Genomic DNA, 24657 nt, shown 5'->3' on the forward strand with positions numbered 1-24657 from the left:
TCATTAATCCCCAGTTTCAATATAACTTCTGCAAAACAAGCCTCATTATTGATTAGTATGATTTTTCTATTTATTTGTTTTACAAATATGTTATTAAATAATCTGATCACACAATTTTTCAGACAGAATTTTAAGATGTTCATGAGCAACGAATCAAGGGTTAGTACCTATGTGCGTTACTCTTGTCAACTTACTTAATTAAATATGAAACACGATATACGGTATTTTAACCGAAAAAGATATTATCCTATTAGTTATACAACCTGTCGTCAAAAAAAGTGTTAGAAACAACCAGGAACACTAACATTGATATACACATATTCAGATAATATCTTGCCCCCCCCCTTACTTTCAACGTCTAATCGCCGCCACTGGTCACGGGTACCTTGGTTCAGGCCCCAGATCAAGACGAAGCGTATTTTTTCAAATTTCGACTCGATAGGGTCTCAGGGGAGACATTTACCGGGACCAGACGAGTTGACCGAGAGTTACCAAACTTTGTTCACGGATACCTTGGTCCAGGCCCCAGACCAAAGCGAAGCGCTTTTGTCAAAATTCGAACCAGGAGGGTCTCAGGGGAGCGTTTACTAAGACATGTAAAAGTAATCCAAAATGACCGATATTAGTGTCAAATCTATAATTTTCGCGGTCGCTGAAATGAATGGTGATACTTCCACAGGCGTTGATTTCCAAATACAGCCCCCATGCGAAGAAAGGGTATATTCAACTAGTATAGCAATAAATAAACAGTATGTTTCGAAAGAATAAAAACTATAAGTTACCAGCAGCGAACGACACATTCGGCTGCTACAAAAAACTGATTTTCTCGAAAACTACTCATGAAAATTTACCCACAAACATCTAACTTCAATTATCTCGATTTATATTAGGTTGGCGTGCTTTCACGTCTGATGGAAAACTTATTTAAGCAACACTACACTGGGACGGATTAAGGTCATATCTCTAACGTCACATACTCTGTACATCAACAAACATGCTGGGGTACCCAGACATTCAGAATGCAATGCGTTGTTGAACAAGGTCTTATGGGAGTGCACCATGGATCTACACAGCAAGCCGTAAGAAACATTAACAATGGTGATGGACCAGGATTGACGAATGAATGTACAGTCTGCAGCAAAAAACCTGCAACATGAGCATGTAAGTTTATTGTGAAACGACGAAGTCTTTTGTTCCAAAATAAATGTGTCACTTAGACGTTATGTTGATTCTCTGCGCTGTTAGGCGTAGTTTCACAAGAAACTTTCATGCTCATGTTGCAAGTTTTTTGCTTCGGACTGTACAATTCGCCATTGGTTTGTCAAAATTTCGTTCCGGCAGCACAGCATTGCAAAGTGAGTCGCATGGACACCGATCAATGTCATGTTCGGATGAGATCCACAGTAACGTCGTGGAAGCGGACATTCAGAAAAGTCATCGCAGACCAGTTACGTATACAGCTAACCACCGTCGTTTCAGCGGCTCTGAACAATTAGTAAACTGAATTAGTTGAACTCATGGGTGCCACATGAGGGATGACAACAGCAAACAAGAATCAACGTCTAGAGGTGTGCAATTCTCTGAGTGAAAAGAATAACCAGAAACGTTTCCTGCATTGGATTATCACGTCAGATGAAAACTGGATCTGGTGTGATAATTGTAAATGGTGGAATCATGATCAATGTCCAGGACGGTTTCCTAAACCACCTCTTCACCACAGAAGATGCTGTTGCTGCTATGGTGGTCTATAGAGAGACTATGTCTTTCTCAGATTAGGTGAAACTATAAATGTAGATCGTTACTAAACTCCACGAAATGCATAGGAAGATCTAGCAATGTCTCCTTAGGTAATACATTTCTCTCCCACCTGTTGCGCACAGGACGGTACAGGTCCTTCATGAAGATACTGCTTTCTTGTGTGTGATGAAGATACTGCTTTCTTGTGTGTGATGAAGATACTGATTTCTTGTGTATGACGAAGGTACTGCTTTGTTATGTGTGATAAAGATACTGCTTTGTTATGTGTGATAAAGATACTGCTTTCTTGTGTGTGATAAAGATACTGATTTCTTGTGTGTGATAAAGATACTGCTTTCTTGGGTGTGATGAAGATACTGCTTTCTTGTGTGTGATGAAGATACTGCTTTTTCACCCACCGTATTCCTCGATATCTCTCCCACTGACTACCAAGTCTTACAGCATCTCAATCACACCTTAGAAGGAAACGCCTTACCTGATTATCGGGCAGTGAAACGTACGGTTGAGAAATGTTTCGCATCACTGACTTCAGACTTCTTTCGCCATGGGGTCCAATCGTTGGTTGAGCGATAATAAGAATGTGTGTCTGTAGACTGCGACTATTTTGATTAACTAGATATTGTGGTTTCCATTTTTTTTAATTTTTTTTTTTTTTTTTTTTTTTTTTTTGCCTTTGGAAATGACGCACCTGGCGAGATATTTCATTCGCACCAACATCTTTGGATAACAATATATAAGGGGCGATCAACTGAAACCCATTCAATGGTAATAATTTATGAAATAAATTTTATTTCGAGCGGAAACTTGTACACTATCTTGAGCCGTCTATGGTTAGTGTGCAATAAAAATATTGTTCAAAAGAAGTCACCATGAGCGTTGGGACACTTGTCCCGCTGTGTCATTAACTTACAAATACCGTCCATGTAAAGTTTGGACGGCTGACTATCAAACGAATCACGCACAGCGTCCTGAATCTCAGCGCCAGACTGAAATATCTGACCTGTCAATGCCTTCTTTTAGAGGCTCAAAGATGTGAAAGTCACAAGGTGAAAGGTCAGGGCTGAAGGGCGGAGAAGTAATAAAGAAAATTCTTCAAAGACGACTGAGAGTATACATTTTTCATCAAACTTCCACGAATGTTTCTCCTCGCATGTGATAGTACTGCTTGGCGTCCCATATTACCAAGGCTGAAAGACTTCCTACACACCGTATAATAACAATGGTACTCATCAGGTCCTTTTCGGTGGGTGTCGCAACATTTCCCACTTGAGTCGTTGAAACAAATCCTGCACTTGGTTTGCAACGTGTGGACACGTTGTCATACAACACAATGACTCCAGTGATCAATAAACCAGGACTTTGGTTTTGATGGCTCTTCGCAACTGTGTCAAGGTCTGACAGTAGCGTGCAGCGTTGATGGACTGCCCTGCTTCCTTCAAGTCGAGCAATAATGGTCCATTTCAATCAAAGAACAGAGACATCATAACTTTCCCCGCAGACGGTTGCGTCTTGAACTTTTTAGGACGTCGAGATGAGGGGTGTTTCCACTGCATACTGGAAGACTGAACTCGGTTCAAAAGGTTGGCACCAAGTTTCATCATCAGCAACAATGCGCAGCAAGAAGTCGTTACCTTCCAAATGGTAACGTGACAAATGTTCAATGGCGCAACCCATACGCTCCAACTTTTGGTCTTCCGTCAATATCCTGGGGATCCACTGCGAGCACTCTTTATGATACCCCAGATCTTTCACAATTTTCTGAGCAGTACCGTAACTCATGTTTAACCCGTTCGCTATGGATTGAATACTAATGCGTCTATCCGCAGCTATAGCAGCATTCACATTTTCACTCGTGTCTTCTGGGGTAACATGGGCTTGACGAAGACGGGGATAATCAGTGGTTTGTTCACGCCCCTTCCGAAACATTCTGGCCCAGTCCACCACTGTTGTTTTGGAGACGCATTTATCACCATACACGTCTTTTATACGACGGAACACTTCCGCTGGTTGACAACCTTCGGCACTCAGAAACTGGATGACGGCACGCTGGTCCTGTTTGGACGGATTGGGGATCTTGAACGCCATCTTTCACTCGTTATACCTGCAAAACGGAAATGCGTATCAACAACATTCCTACACCCAACACACAAGGACATTAGCCATTACTCACTATTAAACAAACAGTATAATCCTACACACTATACCAATAATACATGGAACGAACGGGTTTCAGTTGATCGTCCCTTATAATTAACAAAAGTTAGTGTGAGCTAATTATAATTTTGAATTATATGTCATTAATTATTTGGACGTCATTGGAATCATTAATCATTTGCAATCATTTGGACTTCTGTGTACTATCGTTTTTCTAGTATCATAATGTAAAGCTTTATGAACTTCAGTATCACTTTCATCTCGAATGATGGTCAGCGCCGGCCCTGGGCAACTTGCCGTCCCGTGCATCATTTGCCGCACCTTCCCTTCTCCAGAAAGAACAAATCTTAGAAGTTTATAAATAAATAAAAAGTCACGATTTTAAGTATGTTAGCCCATCATGCACAATGAAGGAGAGAAAAAGTACACTCGCACTCGGAAAGCCCTAAACACTACAAATACAATCTAAATCTCGTTGTGTCTGTTCCTTATTTCCTTAAATAATAATATATTATGGTAGTGAAAGATAAAACAAAGGCACCTGCAGAGGAAAGATGGTAATTCTTTTTACAGAATTCAATATCGAGCTTCAATCTCAATATATCAGTTTGCAACTCCAGCCCAAGTAGCAGCACTTTTATCTTTATTTCTTGATTTTCCTTCTACATATGTTAACTTTTTTAAAAAAAAAAAAAAAAAAAGCTTGTTTCCATCTCCAATGATAAGGAACTTGATTGTGACAAAGAGAAGATTATTTTTCATGCCAAAACTGTGATAACTAACTAAATGGAGCAGCTGTTCACTACTGTTCGACGTTTAAGTTCTTATATTTGACAACAAGCAAGCAATTTTTGCTGGGATTTGTCTGACAATTTGCTTTAGCACTGTCTATGTGACCTTAAATTAATGCGGCTTAAACATGATTATATGAATGTAATATTCAAACAGAAGGTCAGCTTAGTAAATTTAACCACCATCATCATTAAGTTTGTTTCCAACAAGATATATATATATATATATATATATATATATATATATATATATATATATATATATATATATATATATATATATATATATATATATATATATATATATATATATTTTAAATAATGTATTTATGACAGATTTCGCCGCCCCATGCAAATGCACGTGTTGTACATATGATCAACCCTGCCCTGGCAGTGGCGGCTCTTGAGAGAGGTAACATCAGTGAAAATTTAAATTTTATGATTTTTGAAGATAAGGAAATAGCTTCAGAGAGCTTAATACGACAATTAGTATATTCAGTAAACTTTCTTCTCTTGGCTTGTACAGTAGAGATAAAATATATTTTTTATGGATATACAAGGCCGTAGGGGTACAATGGTAGAGCACTCACTTCTTGTTCGTGAGGCAACTGGTTCGATCTCAGCTGGCGCCAAGTGAATCTTTTGGTGGAGAAACACGGCTTGCGTGGAGTTTTTCAACGGTTTCTCATTTCCTCCGACTTTCATCATTCCAGTATTTGATTAATTATCATAATCTTGAGCCTTGGTGCCTAATCATAGGACGTATATCTAAAGAATGTATTTCATTTAATTTTAATCTAATGGCCTGAAACAAGGAGATGCGTTGTCGCCATTATTATTCAACTTTATCCTGGAATCCGCTAGAGCCTAGAGTTGAATGGTATTCACCAGGTTATACTGGTAACTGGTAACCAGTGTTGGGAAGTAACGTAACGCAAGTAACGCGTTACTTTTTAAGTAACGTTTCCCAGTAACGCGTTACATTTTTTCCAAAGTAACTGTAACGGTAACGCGTTACAAATTTTTAAGTAACGTACGTTTTAAGTCGTCTTGAAATCGTGGCCTGATTACACTGGAAAACGAAAGCCATGAGAAATGTAAGCTAAACAGTAATATGGAATACTTTTAGTGTTGCTCACGAGAGGGGACACTGCTCGCATCTCGTCTCGTCTCGATAGCGAGACCACAAGAGATTTTTTTATAACAACCTCAGCTCGGTTCGGCTCAACTGAGAAGATGGCTCGAGCCGGCTCACTTGGGGTGAACCATCAGCTCGAGCTGGCTTGGTAGGGATGAGCCATTTGCTCGGTTCGGCTTAACTGAGCCGAGTCGGTTGGGTGAGCTGTTGGCTCGGCTCACTTCTCGGTTCGGGTCGATAATGAATGAGCTGTGAGCCGAGCTGCTCGAGTTCTTGACAATTCTAAACCGGGACCAAGCAGTTTTGAAGATATTTGGCCAGTGACCTATAACTTTTAACATTGTTTGGCTCGAGCCCGAATACTCAACCTAGACCCTAAAACCAAATTCAGAAGCTCGTGAACAATGTCCTTGACTCCTAGACTTCACGACTACCGAGGATGGCAATCAATTAGTTTTTTAATATTCAAATACAAACCGCCTATCTTTCATTTTTTATACAGTGTTATTATAATTAATAATAATAATAAAAATAATAATAATAAAAATAAAAATAATATAAGTTGTAATAGTAGTAGTGTCATTGATAATAATTTTACTGTCTATGTATTATATATACTTGAAGAATGTACTCGAAACTACACACCGGATTTGGCTCGAATCGACTTGAAACTCGACTCCAATTCGAGTTGAGTTGGAGGAAATTTTCCGAGTCGAGTTCTCGGGTCGAGCTCAGAGATGTCTGTTTCTAGTCGAATCGAGTGTCAAAGAAAACTCGCTCGAACTCACTCGTGTCCATCCCTACGAGTAACGCATAATGGCATTTTATCAATGTTACATTATATGAAAATGTTCATATATCAAGTAAAAATTTGTCCTTGCATTTACATAAAGCGATTCATAACGTGCAATAATAATAATAATAATAAAAGCGGTAGTAATATTAGTACGGAAAATTGAAGTCATAATTTTTTTTTTCACATTTTTGAAGTTTCGGACCTAAAAGTAACGCGTTAGTAACGCGTTACTTTCGATGTAAAGTAACAGTTACTTTTTGGGGGCAAGTAACGCGTTACATTTTAAGAGAAAGTAAAGTAACTTGTAACGCGTTACATTTTTACAAGTAACTTACCCAACACTGCTGGTAACCGTATGCTGATGATGTAAATTTAACAGGGGATGGTAGGAGACCAACAGAAAGAAATGCAGAAGCCTTATTAAACGTTTGTAGGGACTTAAGTTTAGAAGTAAATCCAGAGAAAACTAAATACATGGAAGTTTATGCAGATCGTAATACTACAAATTATGGATGCGTTAAAATATCAAATAATACTTTCGATAAACTGGAAATGAAATTAAATATTTTGAGTTTTACGTCCCACGAATATGCTGGTTAGACTAAAGGAGACGGTGATAATAAGAAATGAATGGAATAGTGTAATGAAGAAACTGGGAAGAAACGAGAGAAAGCCCGAGAAAACCCACGAGCACGAAGTCCAAACGGCGCGAGCTGGGATCGAACCAGGGACCCCAAGCACCGGAGGTAAACGCTCTACCACTGAGCCACAGCGCCCCCTTTTTGATAAACTGGATACTTTCAAATATCAAAATAGTAAGATCAATATTAACTGAGCAAAACCACATTCACGAAGAAATTAAATGTCGATTAAAAGCAGGGAATTCGTGTTATTATTCAGTTGAAAATCTTTTGTGGTCGCGAATTCTGTCGAGGAATTTGAAGCTTAAAATTTATAAAACGATAATCATACCTGTTGTCCTATACGGTTGCGAAATATGGTCGCTTACTCTGAGGGAAGAACGTATACTGAAAGTATTTGAGAACAAGATCCCAAGACGAATATCCGGACCCAATAGGAACGGGAATGGCGGAAACTTCATAACGAGGAACTACACCATTTATGTCGTTTACCAAACATTGTTAGTCATCAAATTTAGAAGACTCGGGTGGGCAGGTCATGTAGCCAGGATGGAAGAAAGTAGAAACGCTTTTAAAGTTTTAATTGGAAATACAGTTGGAAAACGACCATTAGGAAGACCTGGGCGCAGATGGGAGGAGAATATTAAGATGGATCTCGCAGAAATAGGAATACAAAGTAGAAACTGGCTCCAGTTGGCTAAGGATAGAAGTCAATGAAAATTTTTGTGGATATAGTATTGAACCTCCGGTTACATAGGCCTTAGAGTTAGTTGGTTAGTTAGTTAATCTATGTGACTCCCCTCAAGAGCCATCACTAATAATGTCACTATCGTACAGCACATTATTTATAGGTTTACAAAAATAGTCATTCTTTCCGAATCCATTCTTTTTTGCCATTTCTTTTGTTGAATACTACACATCAAGATTTTCAGTTACCATATGGTTTTGTTGTTCGATCAGATATATGAATTGGTATATTTTCCATCTTTGGATATTATTCTTTTATTTTATTTTATTTTATTTTATTTATTTAGTTAATTAAATTTTATTTATTTATTGTTAGAGATGGTAATAATACCGTAAAATTAATCGTCTTCAATTAATTAAATTCACAACATTTACGGAAACAAATCCGATCCATCTTTAGCAGATATAGAGTGTTATCGTTATATGCCAATCAACGGCGCCGACTTTCCAAAATTTATGTGGGTGCATATCAATGGTGGGACATGTTATATGTCTTCAGGGGAGTCTCGACATTTTTGGGTTGGTTTTCTTCTAGTTAAAATCTTTTATGAACACTGTGATAAGGGAATGCTCGATTCTATTCAAAATATAGTTCCATTTTTTATTGTGAAGCCTGCCTTGGAGTAGGCCAGACACATGCAACGAAGGTGGGTATTGCTTGGTGGCTTTGCACAAACACATTTGAAACAAACAATTATGTTTTAGAGATTAGAAATTTTAACTTCGATCTCAAAGTTTCAAGTTGCTTATTATTTATTGGTAATGGCAAGTGACAAATATTTATTTTATTTTGTTCTTACAGGGTTCACACAGACCTGGAAAGTCAGGGAGAGATTAGGGAAAGTCAAGAAAATTTAAAATATCCTGGGAAAGTCAGGGAACGAACATTGCTATGTGCTAAAAGTCAGGGAAATGAGCGAGAAATCAGTGAAATTGTTTCAGTTCATAAAAAATGCATACGATGCTCCTACAAACCTGGAGATGAACTTATCTTCTGAGTGAATGAAATTTTTGTTCCGAAGTTAAATTTATTCACATTTTAGAAAACATATTTTTAGTTTAAAAAAATACTTGCTGTTTGAAGTAAGTTCTGTCTCATCATTATTTAGTGATGAAGTGGGAGGTTGGAAGGTATGTGCTCCCTGCAGGAAGAGTTGAGGGAGCTCTTGGAATAGTAGCTCTTGTTTTTGAAGTAATGCTTTTCCTTCAAGTTTTTAAGCAAATATTTCAAAAACTGTATCAATAAACATGGAAGCATTTGGATACTCTTTTGAAACATTTGCTTCTAAAACATTGCATTCACTTCAAGAAGCAATTACTTCTTCTTACTCATACTACCCCTTGTTTCGTCTTTTGTTGTCTGTGATTTAATAATTATATATTAAAGATATTAAAGTTAGAGCTTTGAGACTTGTTTTATTCGGTTCAAAAGGCTTTGAAGATTTCAAAACTACTACATTCAAAACATCGAAAATTTTCGTCATAAGATCGGTTTCTTCGGGCAGGGTCACATATAATAGCGTTTCTTAGGCCACTGACACTCAAATAAATATGTTTACTGTTCCATTATACTGCTTATTACTGTTGACCTTATATTTACATGCCTTTCTCTTCATTTTGTGTGTGATTAAAACGGATCTAAGAAAACTAATTTTAATGAAAGGTGGCTTGATGCAATACAGTATCCTCAGTTTGTTGGATGGTTGAGAGAAGAGGACCTGACAAGTACCATGGTTATTGTATGGTGTGTACGAAGTCGAGATGCCAAGCAGAACTGTCACATGCGAGGGGAAAAATTTATGCAAGTTTGACCAAAAATGTATAATCTCAGTCACCTTTGAAGAATTTTTTTTACTACTTCTGATGAACCTGGTAAAAGGGACATAACATAAAGATCCCAGTCTGGAAGGAAAATCAGATTTATCACAAAGTATAAGATGCCGTAGTAGTGTAGTTGATGTAAAAGAGCATTCACTGTCCAAAAGTGCTTCAACTAGCCAATCAGAAGTGCAGTTACTAGATACTTTTTGTACTAAACATAATGTTACAACAGCAGAGATTTTGTGGGCACTGAAGGTTGTTGATAGCAAGCTGTCATTACACTCATGTAAAGATTTAGGACAAACATTTCGTTTAATGTTTCCAAACAGTGCAGTTGCTTCCAAATTCCAGATGAGCTCTACAAAATGTTCTTGTTATAAATCATGGACTTGCACCGTATTTTGATAATGAACTTAAGGACAGGTTAAATGAATGTGATAACTTCGTTATTTGTTTTGGTGAATCGTGAAATAAACTTGCGCGACAATGTCAAATGAACCTGTCTGTGAGGTTTTTCGATGTTAATACTAATAGAGTGTACACGCCATATTTTAACAGTGTGTTTTTTAGAAGAGCTTTTTCTGAAATTCTTCTGGATTGCTTTACTGAAGGAATACGTCCATTGCCATTAAGGAACATTCTACAGGTTTCAATGGATGGATCAAATATGAACCTAAGTTTGTTAAAATAAATTTGAAGAAAAAATGAAAGATGATAATCCTGAGGGGTGATAATAAAATCTACACATACCAGACTATTTCGTAATATTTTGGAACAAACGAAAAATGTGTTTCTAAAACCCAAACTTTCGATTTTCAAAAGGTTATCACCTGATTGTGAACCATTTTTGAAGAAATATCAGACGCCATAGCCGCTGTCACTCTACTTATTTTCTGACTTAACAGCTTTAGCAAAAAATCAAATAGAGCGAGTTGTTAAGCCAACAAAAATGGCAGTTACTGTAAACAAGTTCGTTGCTATTGATCCAGATAATGTTGACAATTTACGTCCATTAAAGGATGTTGATATTGGGTTTCAGACAAAGAATGGCAAAAAAAATTGTAATACAAATGATCAAGAAAATTCTTGAGAGGAGCCTTCTAAAATATAAAGCTATTCAGGCATTGTCATCATTGGACCCTTATGTTATCGCCAAGCCGGCTGAATAGGGCAAACTAAGATTCGGAATGTTGCTGCAAGTTCTATATGAAAGAAATCGTATTACTGACGGTGTTGCAGAGAAGGCAAAGGTTCAGTATGCTTTGCTTTGTGATGAAGCTGCTTCAAACTTGCTAGGAAACTTTAGTGAATTTTTGGACAATGCTACCTCTAAGAGGCTAGACGATTTCTATTCATTCCTTTTGTTTGACAGAAAGGCATATGAAGATTTATGGAAAGTTGTAAAGCTGTGCCTAATATTTTCCCACTCTAATGCAAGTGTAGAAAATGGTTTCTCTGTTAACAAAACACTACTGGTTGAAAATCTTCATGAGAAAAGTTTAATTCCACAGAGGATAGTGTATTACTCTATCATGTATTTTGGGAGAATACAGAAGGTGCCAATAACACAGCACATGCTGTTATATGTGACGGGAGCTAGGAGACGCTACGAAGAATATCTTGAAGATACCAAGAAAACTCGTACAGAAGAGGACAACAAAGGAGTTGAAAAGAAGAAACTAACAGAAGAAATAAAAGAAATTAGAGGACAGAAGGAAAATACTGAAACTTGAAGCAATGCAGGAAGAAGAAGCAATAAAAGCAAAAATTGAAATTTTGAAACAGAAGAAAACTTGATGTGACTCAAAATGGACATTGAAGTGTTTTGCTTATATAAGCCGTAGAAATATGATACGTATTTCATTGTTACGCTTGTACATTCTATAAGTATTCAAGGAACATTATAAACTGAAGGTTATTATTAGTCATTACACTAAAATGTTTAGTGATATTACACCATCAAGACTACAAAAGTTTGAGTAGCTATTTCGTATTGTAGTGATAAATGAAGATTTGTATTTATTTTTATGTCTACCTTTTCAACTTTGTTTGCTGTAAATTTAATGTGGGTTTTAGAAAATACTGGACAAGGTTGTCTTAAGGAAAGAGTTGGACGGCTATAGGGATGGTGGAGGCCGTTAGTAAACAGCGATAGCTGTTGGTCAGGGAACTTGATTCCTTTAGTCAGTGAAGGTCAGGGAAACTCAGGGAAATTGAAAATTTGTGTGTGAATCCTGTTTTATCAAACTAAAAATCTTGCGGGTGCGGCGCACTCACAAGATTATTTGTGTGGATGCTGAAGCCCCGGAGCACTTACGTAGACGGTGCGCATGATGTCAATTCAACAAAAAATTTGCAAGAACACGAAACAACACATGCAAATCACAGACTCATAGGAATACACGATTCGCTGTTCCATGTAAGGTTGCATCATGAAACACGGAAATAACTGCATTTGCCTACTAATACAGAAGTCCAGAGTTGTTAAATTAGATAAGTGTGGTGTACATTCCAATGGTACTCTAATGCTGATATTCAATCCAAAACTTGACAAATTTATAGATCACATGAAACACATTTAAAGAAAATGATTACACTAGAAACTCGCGAAAAATATCTCTGTGAATATTTCGAAATTATTCTGACCTCTTTATCTGTCATATCATTTACGAATTCTCGTAATTGGTGTTCTCACTACAGCTTTCACGAGTGAGAGATTTACTTGTAATTACTATTAAAAGAATAACAATTGTTGTATAAAAGACTCTATACTAATTCTCATTACCAGTTAATACATATTTATGATATCCTAGGAAGACAGGTGGTTTTGGTGTTGAAGTAACATGCTAACAATGGTGGACGAATTGAATGTTTGAACATCATTTTCTTTCAGTGTATCCTCGTGGCTGACAAACCCATTAAGCCCCAATCAATCAATTCTTTCAGATTAAAACAGGTGGTAGGGAAACTAAGCAACTTAAGAGAGTAGCCGCCACTGATTTTCGCTACCAATTTTTGACATAATCTCTCTGGGTGTCAAAATAATTTTGCCATCTCTTCTCTAATAACTGATTGTGTGTGAGAAGAATGTTTTCTCTGCTCCTCGGTCTTCTCATCACTGGAAAGTTTGTGGTGATAACGATATTCCCTTGAGTTTTTGAAGCAACTAGTTGTCACTAGCTATTCAATACTATAGGTATTCCAATATTTGGAAACTTGTGAGCTGGATGAAAATTTGAGCTAAGTCAGAAATATATGTCGGAACGCTGTTCTTAAAAAGCAGACGACTTTATTTGATAGTCTTACGTTCTTTACGTGTAAGTTCAGTACAATACTAGACTTTCACGGGGTTATTATCAAGAAGTATACTTTTAACATCTCAGAAAACTGAGACCGTCACCTTTCAGGCGAATCTCTTTGCACAAAACTTTATCTGTATTGATAAGATTCAATGCGTTAAGGGATTCATTGTTTCCTTTTCATCTGAGGTTGAAAATTATGACTCCATGTACAGTAGATGTTTCTGACGCCATGTAGTATATCGCTCATGTTTACGACAAGCCGTCAATAGAGTTGCCTCCTGTCCCAAATTAGGCGAGACATAACGAATTTTAGGAAAATTTTCAGCATACTGAATTACGGCTGAAAGGGATGCATGATATGGAGGGACGCCAAATTATCCGAAACACTTACAGAACATAGGACGGAATGGTATAAATAGGGACGCATTATATGGTGGGACACCAAATTATCCAAAAGATTTACAAAATATGGCAGATAGGGACGCATTATATGGCGGGACGCCAAACTATCCAAATACTTACGAATATGGAACTGATAAGGATGCATTATATGTTGAAACGCCAAATTAACCAAAACACAAAATATGCAACAGAAATTCCAAATAACATTTGTAAATTTCGACTCACAATATGGTGTCTATGACTATCGAAATATGGATTTGTTCTATCGTTTTTATGTGTGTATGTGTGTGTTGGCAACAGTGAAATCACCGACAATTATGTTATTCTTTTGTTTATAGCGGTTCAATGGTTCATAACTTCTGTTCAACTAACTGCCAACGAGCTGAGGCTTCGAGTTTTCTGTTGCGTGTGTTTTGGTTTAAGTTTTGATTGTAACTTTCGTTCATGAATATATGTCTCTCTTTCTGCTGTTCTTAACAAATTTGGTATGATAAACTGGCTATCAGCACGTGTTCGTCAATTTTTTCCCGTTTGAGACTTACCAAAAGCTGGGAACCCTAGGCATCAATGCCATACACATCACTGACTTTCCTGACACTAAGTTCCGTTGTAATTAGTCATTTGCGAACAATTTCACTGCTAAATCATCGTTCTGTAACATGGAAAAGAGCCTTTACCAGTTCAGAGCACGACTGCTGATGGTTACGTCTTGCGGTGACAGGAAAGAAAAAACGGTTATCTGCTGCTGATGATGCCCTCCGACAGCTTCCTGTGTGATGTCTGCAAAGAGTAATACCATGTTACATTTGATGCTATACCCTTGGAAACAGTTATTTTATCTACACTGAAATTCCTTGATCACTCATGCCAATTTCCAATGATTACACCGCTATCAATGTCACTCAAAAAATGTCCGCTATTCATTTCCGGATATCTTCAATGGGCTTATCACTTTCACCACAAACACTAGGCTCATTCAAGTGTCAGATTATACTACGCCATATAACAGAACTACATAACAGTATCAGTAAGTGATATAAGGCACTGCTTCTTTTTTACGTCCCCTAAATTTGCATCAAGACTAAAGGAGACGATGATGAGGAAATAAACGATAATCGTGGAAGGAAACTGTAGATCCTCCACATGATGTTTGTTGTTCAAAAAAACAACTTGGTGAAAGCTGGGATTGAACCAGGTCCCCACGCGCAATAGGTGATCGTTCTACCACTAAGCCATCGTAGCTCCGAATGAGCCACTGGTCTAGCGGTGTGTAGATCACTCAAAGTTACAATGACGGTTCGTGCGTTCGTTCCTACGAGATAACAGTAAGTTGCTTAAGTTTTCTGGACCAGATAAATAGCTCATCTATCCATAAAGTTGTCGCTGTGCCTACTACGACATGTTAGTATGTAGTATTCACAATCATTGAGTATCATCAACACCAATAATTGTTCAAAATGGCCATCTGACACGCCTGAAGTCTTTCTGGCCACTTATCGAAGACATTGTACACTGTCTTTCGGGGTATCTCCCATTCCCTTCACTAGAGAGGGATTAAGCTGTAGATGGTGACATAACTCTTCCTGCACATTGTTTACAATTTATAGTTCAGTAGGTTGAGGCTTAAGCTGCTATAAGGAAGTCAGCTGCCTAAAGGAAGTCAGAGACATTTGTGAGAAATCAACCCTGTATGAAGTTTTGCTTTGTAGGCAAATGCCGAATCTTGTTGGAAGCTCCACACTTTGTTATTGAAAGAAGCTTTACAATGTCTTCTAACAGGATCGTTTGGTACTTATGTTAGAGGTTTTCAGTGCTTTCTTTTTCGAAACTACGGTGCTATCGTAGGCTACATACCGTCAGATTATGACTGAGGTAGGATAGTGAGTCCGAAGGATCCCTGAGGCCTTGTTGGGAGGTAGAAGCATACACAGGATCATTCTGGCTGTTGTGTGACTCTACAATCATGAAAAAAATATATTTCATCTATGAAACGAGTTTTCCGATCGTCGCTACGAGCGTAGCGTGTTTTGGTTTTAACTTCCTTTAGTTCATCAACTGCAGTCTGAGGCAGTGACCGATGCTTTTCCCATATAATAGCCATTTCAGGTTATTGTGTAGGATACGGGACATCGCGTAACTTGCCATTTTCGATTGCTTCTTCACCGAATGTTGCCAAATACAAGACTTCGTCGCACTCACAGCTGACCCGCACAATGGTTGACATCTTTGCAACGGTCTACGCTGCTACAATACGAGTCTTATGTTCCGATGCACAAATATTTGGCTCAGGAATCTCGAAGCAGGAATAGAAAATGAATTACTCAGCAGAAGATAGAGAAAGCAATACACAACTTTAGTATCTACAAAAGCTTTCGCTAATTCTTTCATCATATAGTAAAAGAAGTTATAGTAGTGGTAATAGAAGAAGAAAAAGGTCACGAAAAAAGAACTAAAAAGTCACGAAACGCACAGCGGAATTTCTTTTCTTCTTCTTTTGCAGGTTAGGCCTGCTATACACTATAGGATAGATCTTATGATTTTTCCTAGAAACAAAAATCTCAACGAGTATAGCATCAGATCGCATGTCATTTCCTATGTTCTGAACGATCCTATAAGATTTTTCTTGTTTAGAGCACGCTGTATTTCGGAAAGAAAATTCGTAAGATTTCGATTTAAGCGACAACAGATGAAAGAAAGTGAAAACAGATTTGTATTCTTCCCGCCAGTCGTATATGGGTAAATGAGCAAAAATACTCGACAAAATGAAGATTGGTGCAGGGATTAATGAGGTATGTTTTGCTAATTTATCTTCTGATTTTTATGCTTTTTAAGAGAAGTGCAATTTAACAATATAGCACCTGATATCAATATCAGTTGGATTTGCAGTGCAGTTACGTGTATGACACAAAAGGGTAGGATTTCCGAGATAGGTCGTAACATTTTTCCTCAGATAAATCCTAAGATATTTCCTAGGACTTATCTCATAGTGTATAGCAGACCTTACAGGTGGTGATTATCTAGATACGGTACCACAGCAGTGTGGTGTGCATACTGGAGGAAGGAATTTTCATTCTGGAAGAGTACATAACGACTTTGAGTTACGAAATCACCGCAGTACACTATGCAGACCTACAAATTGGCGGGAAGGCATCTCCGAGTATACTAAACATTAAATATATCTTCGATTAATTTACGAAAATGTCCCCTGAAGTGGCAGACCAACTGTTCTCACCAAGAACAACAAATTAACGGATATTAATGCGGCAATAAAGAATAGCCCTCCATGGATTGCATGACTTTTTGGATCACTCTGTATATACTTTTCTTTCCCTTCCAAAATTTCCTTTCTGGAGTCCACTACTGGTGTAAGGAATGTAATTACGGATAAAAATAATAAGGAATGAAACCCTGAATATTAAGTAAGTGTTTATTAACATGTGGACTTTTGGATAAATGCTTGTTTCTCAGCAAATCAATGCACTTGTATTATCCTATATTGTTTCTTTACAATCTTCTGTTGTATATTTCCTTTTAGTAGCAAAAAATAACAGAACATACAAGCAGCGCGCAGAAACATAAAGAAGTCAGTCAATTAAATTGGTTAAGAAACCTTCGCCGCTACATCAGCAAAAAGAACAATTTGCATATTACAATACTTTCTTTTTTACATAATGGTTTTCCTTTATTTTAAATACATTTCTCAACCTTTTTTTTTTTATTTTACAAATATTGAACAAAAAAACCGACAAGCTGGAAGACAAACATATATTTATATATATATTTATACTACAATTAGCTCGGAACAATTTAATAATTTCTATACAAGCTGTTCATATTTATTTTTAGCTGTAAGTTTATATAAATATCCGTACAATTCTTTTTTCCTGTCTGTATATATATAAAAAAACAGTTAGTTTATTACATTACTTTCTCTCTCAAATATAAAGAAGTACATTGATTTTCTCTTAACCTTTCTAGTTATTTTATACAAAATGACCACCTTTTTTTTGTAACACTTATATCTCCAGAAATCTGTACAAATTTGTCCAATACTAATTGACATATTTCTTTTTACAATATAAACACAATTTTCTGTATCTCACATTAGGTCCTTATGTTCGTTCTAGTATTTTTTTAGAAAAAAAAATATAGTGCATTACTCTAACAGGTGTCTTTAATAATAAGCAGCTAAATCACATCACTCATTGTCAAAACATACTCAGCATAAATAGCCCACAACGCAAGGAAGCTTCCAGCATTCAACGTTTTTTATACATGAGACTTGTGGAACTCGAATAACATATGCTTGTTCTGCAAGTTTGAAGATTCCGAAACTTTGGAGAGAATTGTTGTAGAATTTTTAGTTTGGGTAAGCTTAAAATCTGAAGATCAGGTACAGGTAATAAATAGAATTACTGACGATTTATGTACAGTCTTGTACAAAAGAACCTGACCACTCACGTATTTTTGGAAAGTGCTAGACTTTTAAAAATTGTCGGAGTTATATGAAACAAGTTTGAATTTTCTTTGGCCAATTGACATCTTTGTTTAGTGCCAAAGGAATAGAACTTCATGCCTGCCTGAATATGGGCTTTTAAATCAAAGAGAGTGACCTTTGTTTAGAGTCAGAGAAATAGAATTTCCTATGCACGATTGCCTGAATATGTTCTTTTAAAGCAAGGAGGGTGGCCATTTTTTTTAAAAAAAAGACTGTCCATACTTCGACATGTACATGACGGAATATTACAAGTACTGTCAAGAATAGTCAACCGTAACTTGAGATTGTACAATACATTACATTGATGGAAAATACTGGCAAGTTTAAACTCCACAAAATGTATAGTAAGATCTTTCCTACTTTTTTTTCGTAAACACTTCTCTTGTTTTCGAGTATGTAAGTATTTTAAAAATACAGTACGGAAAGGTGAAAAATTGTTTATTATCCGTTTCATGTATCTGTGCAGACTGCAAGATTGGAAACTAATTTCATTGTTCACAAGTGACGTCAGACGAATGACAATATTGTCAAAAGCACTGCGTCGACGTCAAAATTCTTGCATGTTAATACAAGTTGTGCAAGGAAACAAATAGGAGAAATTGAACTTGAGTGGTTTTGCGTTGAAAACGTAAAGCTATAAAAGCACGGGATTAAATATTATCATAAAACTATCCAGGTGGTTACAAATGTAATTGTTCTATGTGAAAAAAAAAAAAAACTTTGAACATTAAAGATTTTTTTTTTTTTTTTTTAAAGAAAGGATTAACAGTAATACCTCTACGTCTAGAATTTTTCATATTTACAGTATTTTAATACTTTACATATACAGAGTTCCAACTTATTTGGCGTGCACTAGTTCCCCGACTTTTCGAGGTCAAGATTTACACGTTTCCAGTTCCATATATAATGTCAAAAAGCAACTATATTTTCCCGAAGACTAAGGGTTCCTCTATTTTATGAAATAGCCGAGTAAGGCAGAAAGAAAAATGAGTAAAAATCCGTACTTAAAATTCTTTGACTTTATCAGGTCGGTGGAAACCATGATATAGTTTCTCCAGTATCAGATCGAAATACTTCGTATGGTAATTTTTCTGATATTTCCAGTGTCCTTTTCAAATCACAACAATCGTGTGCAAATAACAAGAAAAAATGTGTCTATTATGTCTACTGATTTGCATTGATTATATTCTGGCAACCCTCTAAAGGTAATGCAGAAAACAACTCAAGTCTCCCCTCTCCGTAGCCCCTTCATCAAATCAAACCACTTTAACGCAACAGCAGCGAATCTACAAAACGAATGTGGTTAACTCATCACATGCCATTGCTGGCTCTTGAAAGAAGTTACATCGTTAAAGATTACCATTTATCACTAGAATTTACGGGAGAAAAGATAAATGTATGTACTAACTATTTTATACAGCTTGTAGCAATGATACGTGCACTATACTTTCGCCACTGTTACTCCCGGCCTGGGCGAACCCACTTGTTTACCTTCGCTGACCTAGAAGCATATGAAGTTAATGCTCTGTTGCAATTTAGAGCGCATCTCTAAACCTCCACAATCAGTTACGGTTGTACAGTTTTTGTTTATTGGCGTGACATGGCAACAACTGAGTAATTTCAAGGACATGAAGTCATATCAACGACAAATGCTCTGTCTTCTGCTTTATACGGTAGTGCTTCGTGATCGGAGTATGGTTGATACAGTGACACGACTCTAGTTCCCTTAGCTTATAACAATGAAATAATTTTCAACGCTGTAGCTCTCCTCAAGGACCGCCTGCTACGTTATTGGAGGATGGCTTCACACAGCAACACGATTATAAATCCCTTAGCTTATAGCAATAAAATGTTAATTTTCAACGCTGTGATTTTCCTCAAGAGCCGTCTGCTACGTAATTGGAGAATCGTTCATGACTATAATTCCCTTAGCTTAAAATATTGTCAATGCGTGTAGTACATTCTTAAGTTAGAAGTTATCAGGTAAGTTTAATATATCATTACTGTCGAGTTGGTACGCAAAGCAGCGGATTCTTCTGATTTTTTTTTTTTTTTTCAGAAACAAAAACTATGTGTGAAATATTTGATCTACTGTCACTGAATTTGGAGAATTAGCAATACCTTGAGAAGTATTGTTGCCTCAAAAGGAGCAATATTTTACATGGTATTTAACCAAATTCTATGGTCAGCAATAATAAACTAGTAAAATACTTTCTAAAAATGTATTAAGTTAGCAATAATAATCATGCGCAACTGATGATAATGATGATAGAATACATAATTAATGCGCATTGCTTTCTTTAAATGTTAGAAGTTGAAATAATAGGGACCAAAGTAAAATTACTGCTGGATTTAGTTTAAGTAAAACATATCCGGTGCCAGTATTTATACTTATTAATGACAATTTAATACTTTAAACATTTCAACCTACTACTGGTCATTCGGATAATCGGTCTGAGTCACTTTGATTGTAGTATGTGCTGGAAGTATTGAAAATATTTAATATGTAAAATAATTCTGACATTGATCTTTTCACACCTGCTGACATTCCAATGCATCTAATTCCTACTTTGTCCGTGTCAGTCATTTTTTTTTAATACCCTGCAAGACTGTGAACTGTACTGCTATAATTATGGATGCATAACATAATTTCAGGTCATACCAAATGTACGATTTGCGACATGAGTAGAAAATCAGACACATTTGGGTTTTGAAAATATTTAAACATTTCCTATGTTATGTTAAATTCTAAATAAAAATTTAGATAACTTTCATTCTTGTGTATTGTATTTTCAAAATACCGTACATACTCAAATACCCGTATAGTGTACACGCCAATGGTCAAACTTTCGTGAACAAAAATCACACTATACACAGGGTGTACTGTTTAAAACTAATCACTGTAAATGTAATCCATTGATATATTCTCATGCTACATTTGATTACTCTCAATAGTGCTGGTAAATCTTATTCAGCCATGCAAAATTGAAATAAAAGAATAACCAATAGATAAGTTTACATCTTGGAGAATTCAAGCTTAAAATAGAAAAAACTTTCAACTGTTCTATTAGATTCCACCCTCATAGTCACGTGGAAATAAGAAAAAAGTTCATATGGACCTGTGCTCAAAAGTGGATAGTTTCGGAGTTATAGGTGCCGAAAACGTGAACTTTAAAAGTTCATAGCTTCACTATGGAATATGGAATCTATCGTAGTCGGGTCAACACACCACTGAGGAACTGGCAGGGCCGTAACTTGTGGAGGAGGGGAGCAGGGAGAGCAACTACCCCCATGGAAGTTTCCTGCCGTTCGAGGAGGGGTCATTTTAAGACAAAATTTTCTTATTCCATATACGATATGAACACGAAATCATAAATGAAGCATCAAACAGGTTCACTATATTACATAAACAAAACAGCACACAAAAGGTAAATAAAACAAAAATGAATCGTGGGCCCATTTCGATATATATTAGGGGCCCTAGAAATAATATTTACTCGTATGACTTTGAGATTTGTCAATATTGTTCCCTTTATTAATTTCTCATGTATGGAACGGCACCAGGGGCGTAACTAACGGCCCCGCAGACCTTGCCGTGCGGAAGGGTCCACAGGCTCCGAGGGGCCCATAAAGAGTAAGAGTAAGATGAAAAGAGAGGAGCCAAGAATTAGGAAAAACTTTACTAGGGAGCCCAAATACACGTATTAATGCTTGCCCCCCCCCCCCGCCCCCAAGAAAAATCTAAGTTACGGTGCTGGGAACTGGTATGTGAAATATCCAAATATCCATGTTTAAAAATGCTTCAGTACTTGTATACTAATTTTTACATAGGTAGGTGGAGAGTGATCAAGTACTCCCAAACAGCCTCGCTGAAAATGATTGTGGAAGTACTGGAGGTTCTGAAAGATGAATTTTGAATAGTTCACATACTAGTTCCTCAGTGATGTCTTGACCTGACTAGGATTGGTCCTATAGTAGTGGAACTATGGACCTTTAAAGATAATTTTTCACGTTTTTGGCACCCTGTAACTACGAAACTATCTATCACTTCTGACCAGAAGTCCATATGAACTTTTTCCTTGATGTGAGAAATCTCTTCCCAAAATATTGTGTAACACCCTATCATCTTTTGCATATATATATATATATATATATATATATATATATATATATATATATATATATATATATTCATTTTACCTCAAGCTACTCCAAGGTTAAATGCACATCCTGAACCAATACAATTTTAGGTTAGACTTGTTGGAGATTCAAAATTTGACTGTATTTTAATTCAAGCTTGCAGACTCACCAATTTTAATTTGCTGTAAAGCTTACTTTGCTATTTCTCGATTTTTTCAAAAACAAAAAAAAAAATGCATAGTTCATACGTATGCTACGCAACAAGAAAGGAAAGGAAAGTGCATCTTGTATATCTAAATTGTGGTCACCATTTTCTAAGGCCACTCTAAAAAACACACATATATATAAAACAATTATATATTTTGTGGCCATTTTGTTTCATACTTTTTTCTCATTTGTTGCGTAATGACTTTCAACAAGTCAAAGCAAAAACTATATTTAATTAACAACAAAGTTTTTCGCATATTTTGTTTCTACACTTTACCACTATTTAAAAAAAAAGAAACGGCACAAAATCATGAACTTTTTAGATTTTGTTTAAAAAAACTGAAACTTGAGAATCGTTTACGCCACTTTTGTCTTTTATCAAGCTAAATTAACACTGTCACTTTATATAAATATATGGAAGTCCTTAAAATGCACTGAGTTGCAATAAAACTCTTCAATAGCTATAAATTATTTTACTAATTTTAAAAAATAAAAAAAATTAAAAAAACAAATACGTTCAAGTCTTATAAATCTGTCTTTTCTAGTGAACAATACAGCGGAAGAAAAAAACAAATGCGCTCTTGGATCACATTCACACTTAGGTCAAATATACACACACATGCTTTTTCTAAAAATTACACAAAAGCACATATACACTCAAACCGTACCAAAACAAATAAAACCGAACACACGAAATATGTCCTGGTTTTCCTGTTTCATGTTGTAAAGTTTCTTCACGAAGTCCTTTGAAAAGATGGCATGAAAATATATATATGAAACATCTCTATGTATAATGTATAATATATATATATTTCTATATCTATATATATATATAATATAAATCTTCTCCAACAGTGAAATGATTTTTCCTTTGTACATATAAAGAAACTAACTGGTATGACAGTACACTTGCTATAAAAATTTAGCAATCGACTGTTCCATATTAACAATGTCTTCACTCTCACATTATAATTTCCTAAGTAAATAAAAAAATTAACAAAAGAACACTATTAACACTTTTTTGTTCTTAGTTTTTCTTCACTATTTAAAAGTACTTTCTTAAAAAAAAAAACAAGTTTTCTTCGTAGATAAACTTCGCACCGGAAGAATGTACTTCAAAATGGAAGTTCTTGAGGCCACAAGCACACTAGTCTTGCATTTTATTATTATTATTAATATTTTATAACCATGGACCTGTTTCCTTTTCTAGTATCGATGCTGCGTCCGACCGACCCATTCCCCTGAGAACATTCAACAAATCCAACACTGCTGAGGGTTGTCGATGCCTTGCCTCCCATAAGTCAAGGATGTGGTCTGTTGGACTAGGTTTTGTGGCGAAATAGTTTATGTACCTGAATAAAAAAAAGAAAAATACATTATAACATCGTTCAATATGATAAAATTATAGCTTACATTTTGTTTCTGCATTATGTGAGACAGGATTTGGTGTTTAAAGTAAGATCCTAATCGCTTGGGTTTGTATTTTAGAATACGAACACAAAGGAAGCAGATTCCCTGCTTCCGATTATCGAAGCCGACTACCTGTCCGGGTCTGCGCCGTCTACTGAACATAAAGAAAGCGTATGGCTTTATATTAAAAGAATATTAGCTGACATGTGTATCTCGTTTTCCTAAGCATAAGATGCTAGTCGGTCTTATATCTGAAGAATGTTAACTGAAATCTGTAACGGGCTTTTTTACTATAAAATATCAGTCTCATATTAAAATAATATTAGCTGAAGTGTGTAACGCCTCATGGCTATAAGATGCCAGCTGGATAAATATTAACTGAAATACTTATAAAAGGTAAATCAGCTTTCTATCAGAGCAATATTAATAAAAATATGAACTGGCTTCTTTACTATGAGATGTAAGTTGCTATGGTATCAGGGTAATTTTAACTGAAGTGTGTAACTGGTTTCTTGATTACGAGATGTCAGTTGATCTTATACCATAAACATTCTCAAGAAGGTGTCCTACTGGCTTCTGCAGTCGCCCTTTACATCAGGGGAAGGAATATTAATTCACCTGTAAATGAGTATCTGAGTACTGTATCAAATATAAGTCTATTCTTTTACAAATATCATAATCACATAATCACACTTCACGTCTATCATTTATTCACTTAATTTCCACTTTTTCACGTATTATTAAATTACACAAAAGCAAAACTGGTGCAGTACACTTGCTCTATTCGCCTATTTGTACTGGCAAATTGGTTAAAAGTCTTTCTTAGGGCAGAATACATAGACATACAAAAGC

General features: G+C 36.2%; 2 protein-coding genes across 6 annotated transcripts in view; both read right to left on the reverse strand.

The window, feature by feature from the left end:
- Positions 1–3276: 3276 nt before the first annotated feature.
- LOC145685637 (histone-lysine N-methyltransferase SETMAR-like) lies at positions 3277–3843 on the reverse strand. Its single transcript, XM_081758027.1, has one exon. It carries the CDS (start codon positions 3841–3843, stop codon positions 3277–3279), a length of 567 nt encoding a protein of 188 aa, XP_081614153.1.
- A 13120-nt stretch (positions 3844–16963) lies between these two features.
- The window catches only part of LOC145686776 (netrin receptor UNC5C-like), a 773553-nt gene continuing 765859 nt past the window's right edge, over positions 16964–24657 (reverse strand). For all 5 annotated transcript variants that reach the window (XM_081760434.1, XM_081760431.1, XM_081760432.1 and 2 more), the window contains one exon: positions 16964–23747. In XM_081760434.1, coding sequence (XP_081616560.1) covers positions 23576–23747 — 172 coding nt within the window. In that variant the 3' untranslated portion in view covers positions 16964–23575. The remainder of the gene's footprint in view (positions 23748–24657) is intronic.

The sequence above is a fragment of the Thermobia domestica genome, chromosome 5, assembly GCF_964235325.1.
Source record: "Thermobia domestica chromosome 5, izTheDome1.hap1.1, whole genome shotgun sequence".
Lineage (NCBI taxonomy): Eukaryota > Metazoa > Arthropoda > Insecta > Zygentoma > Lepismatidae > Thermobia > Thermobia domestica.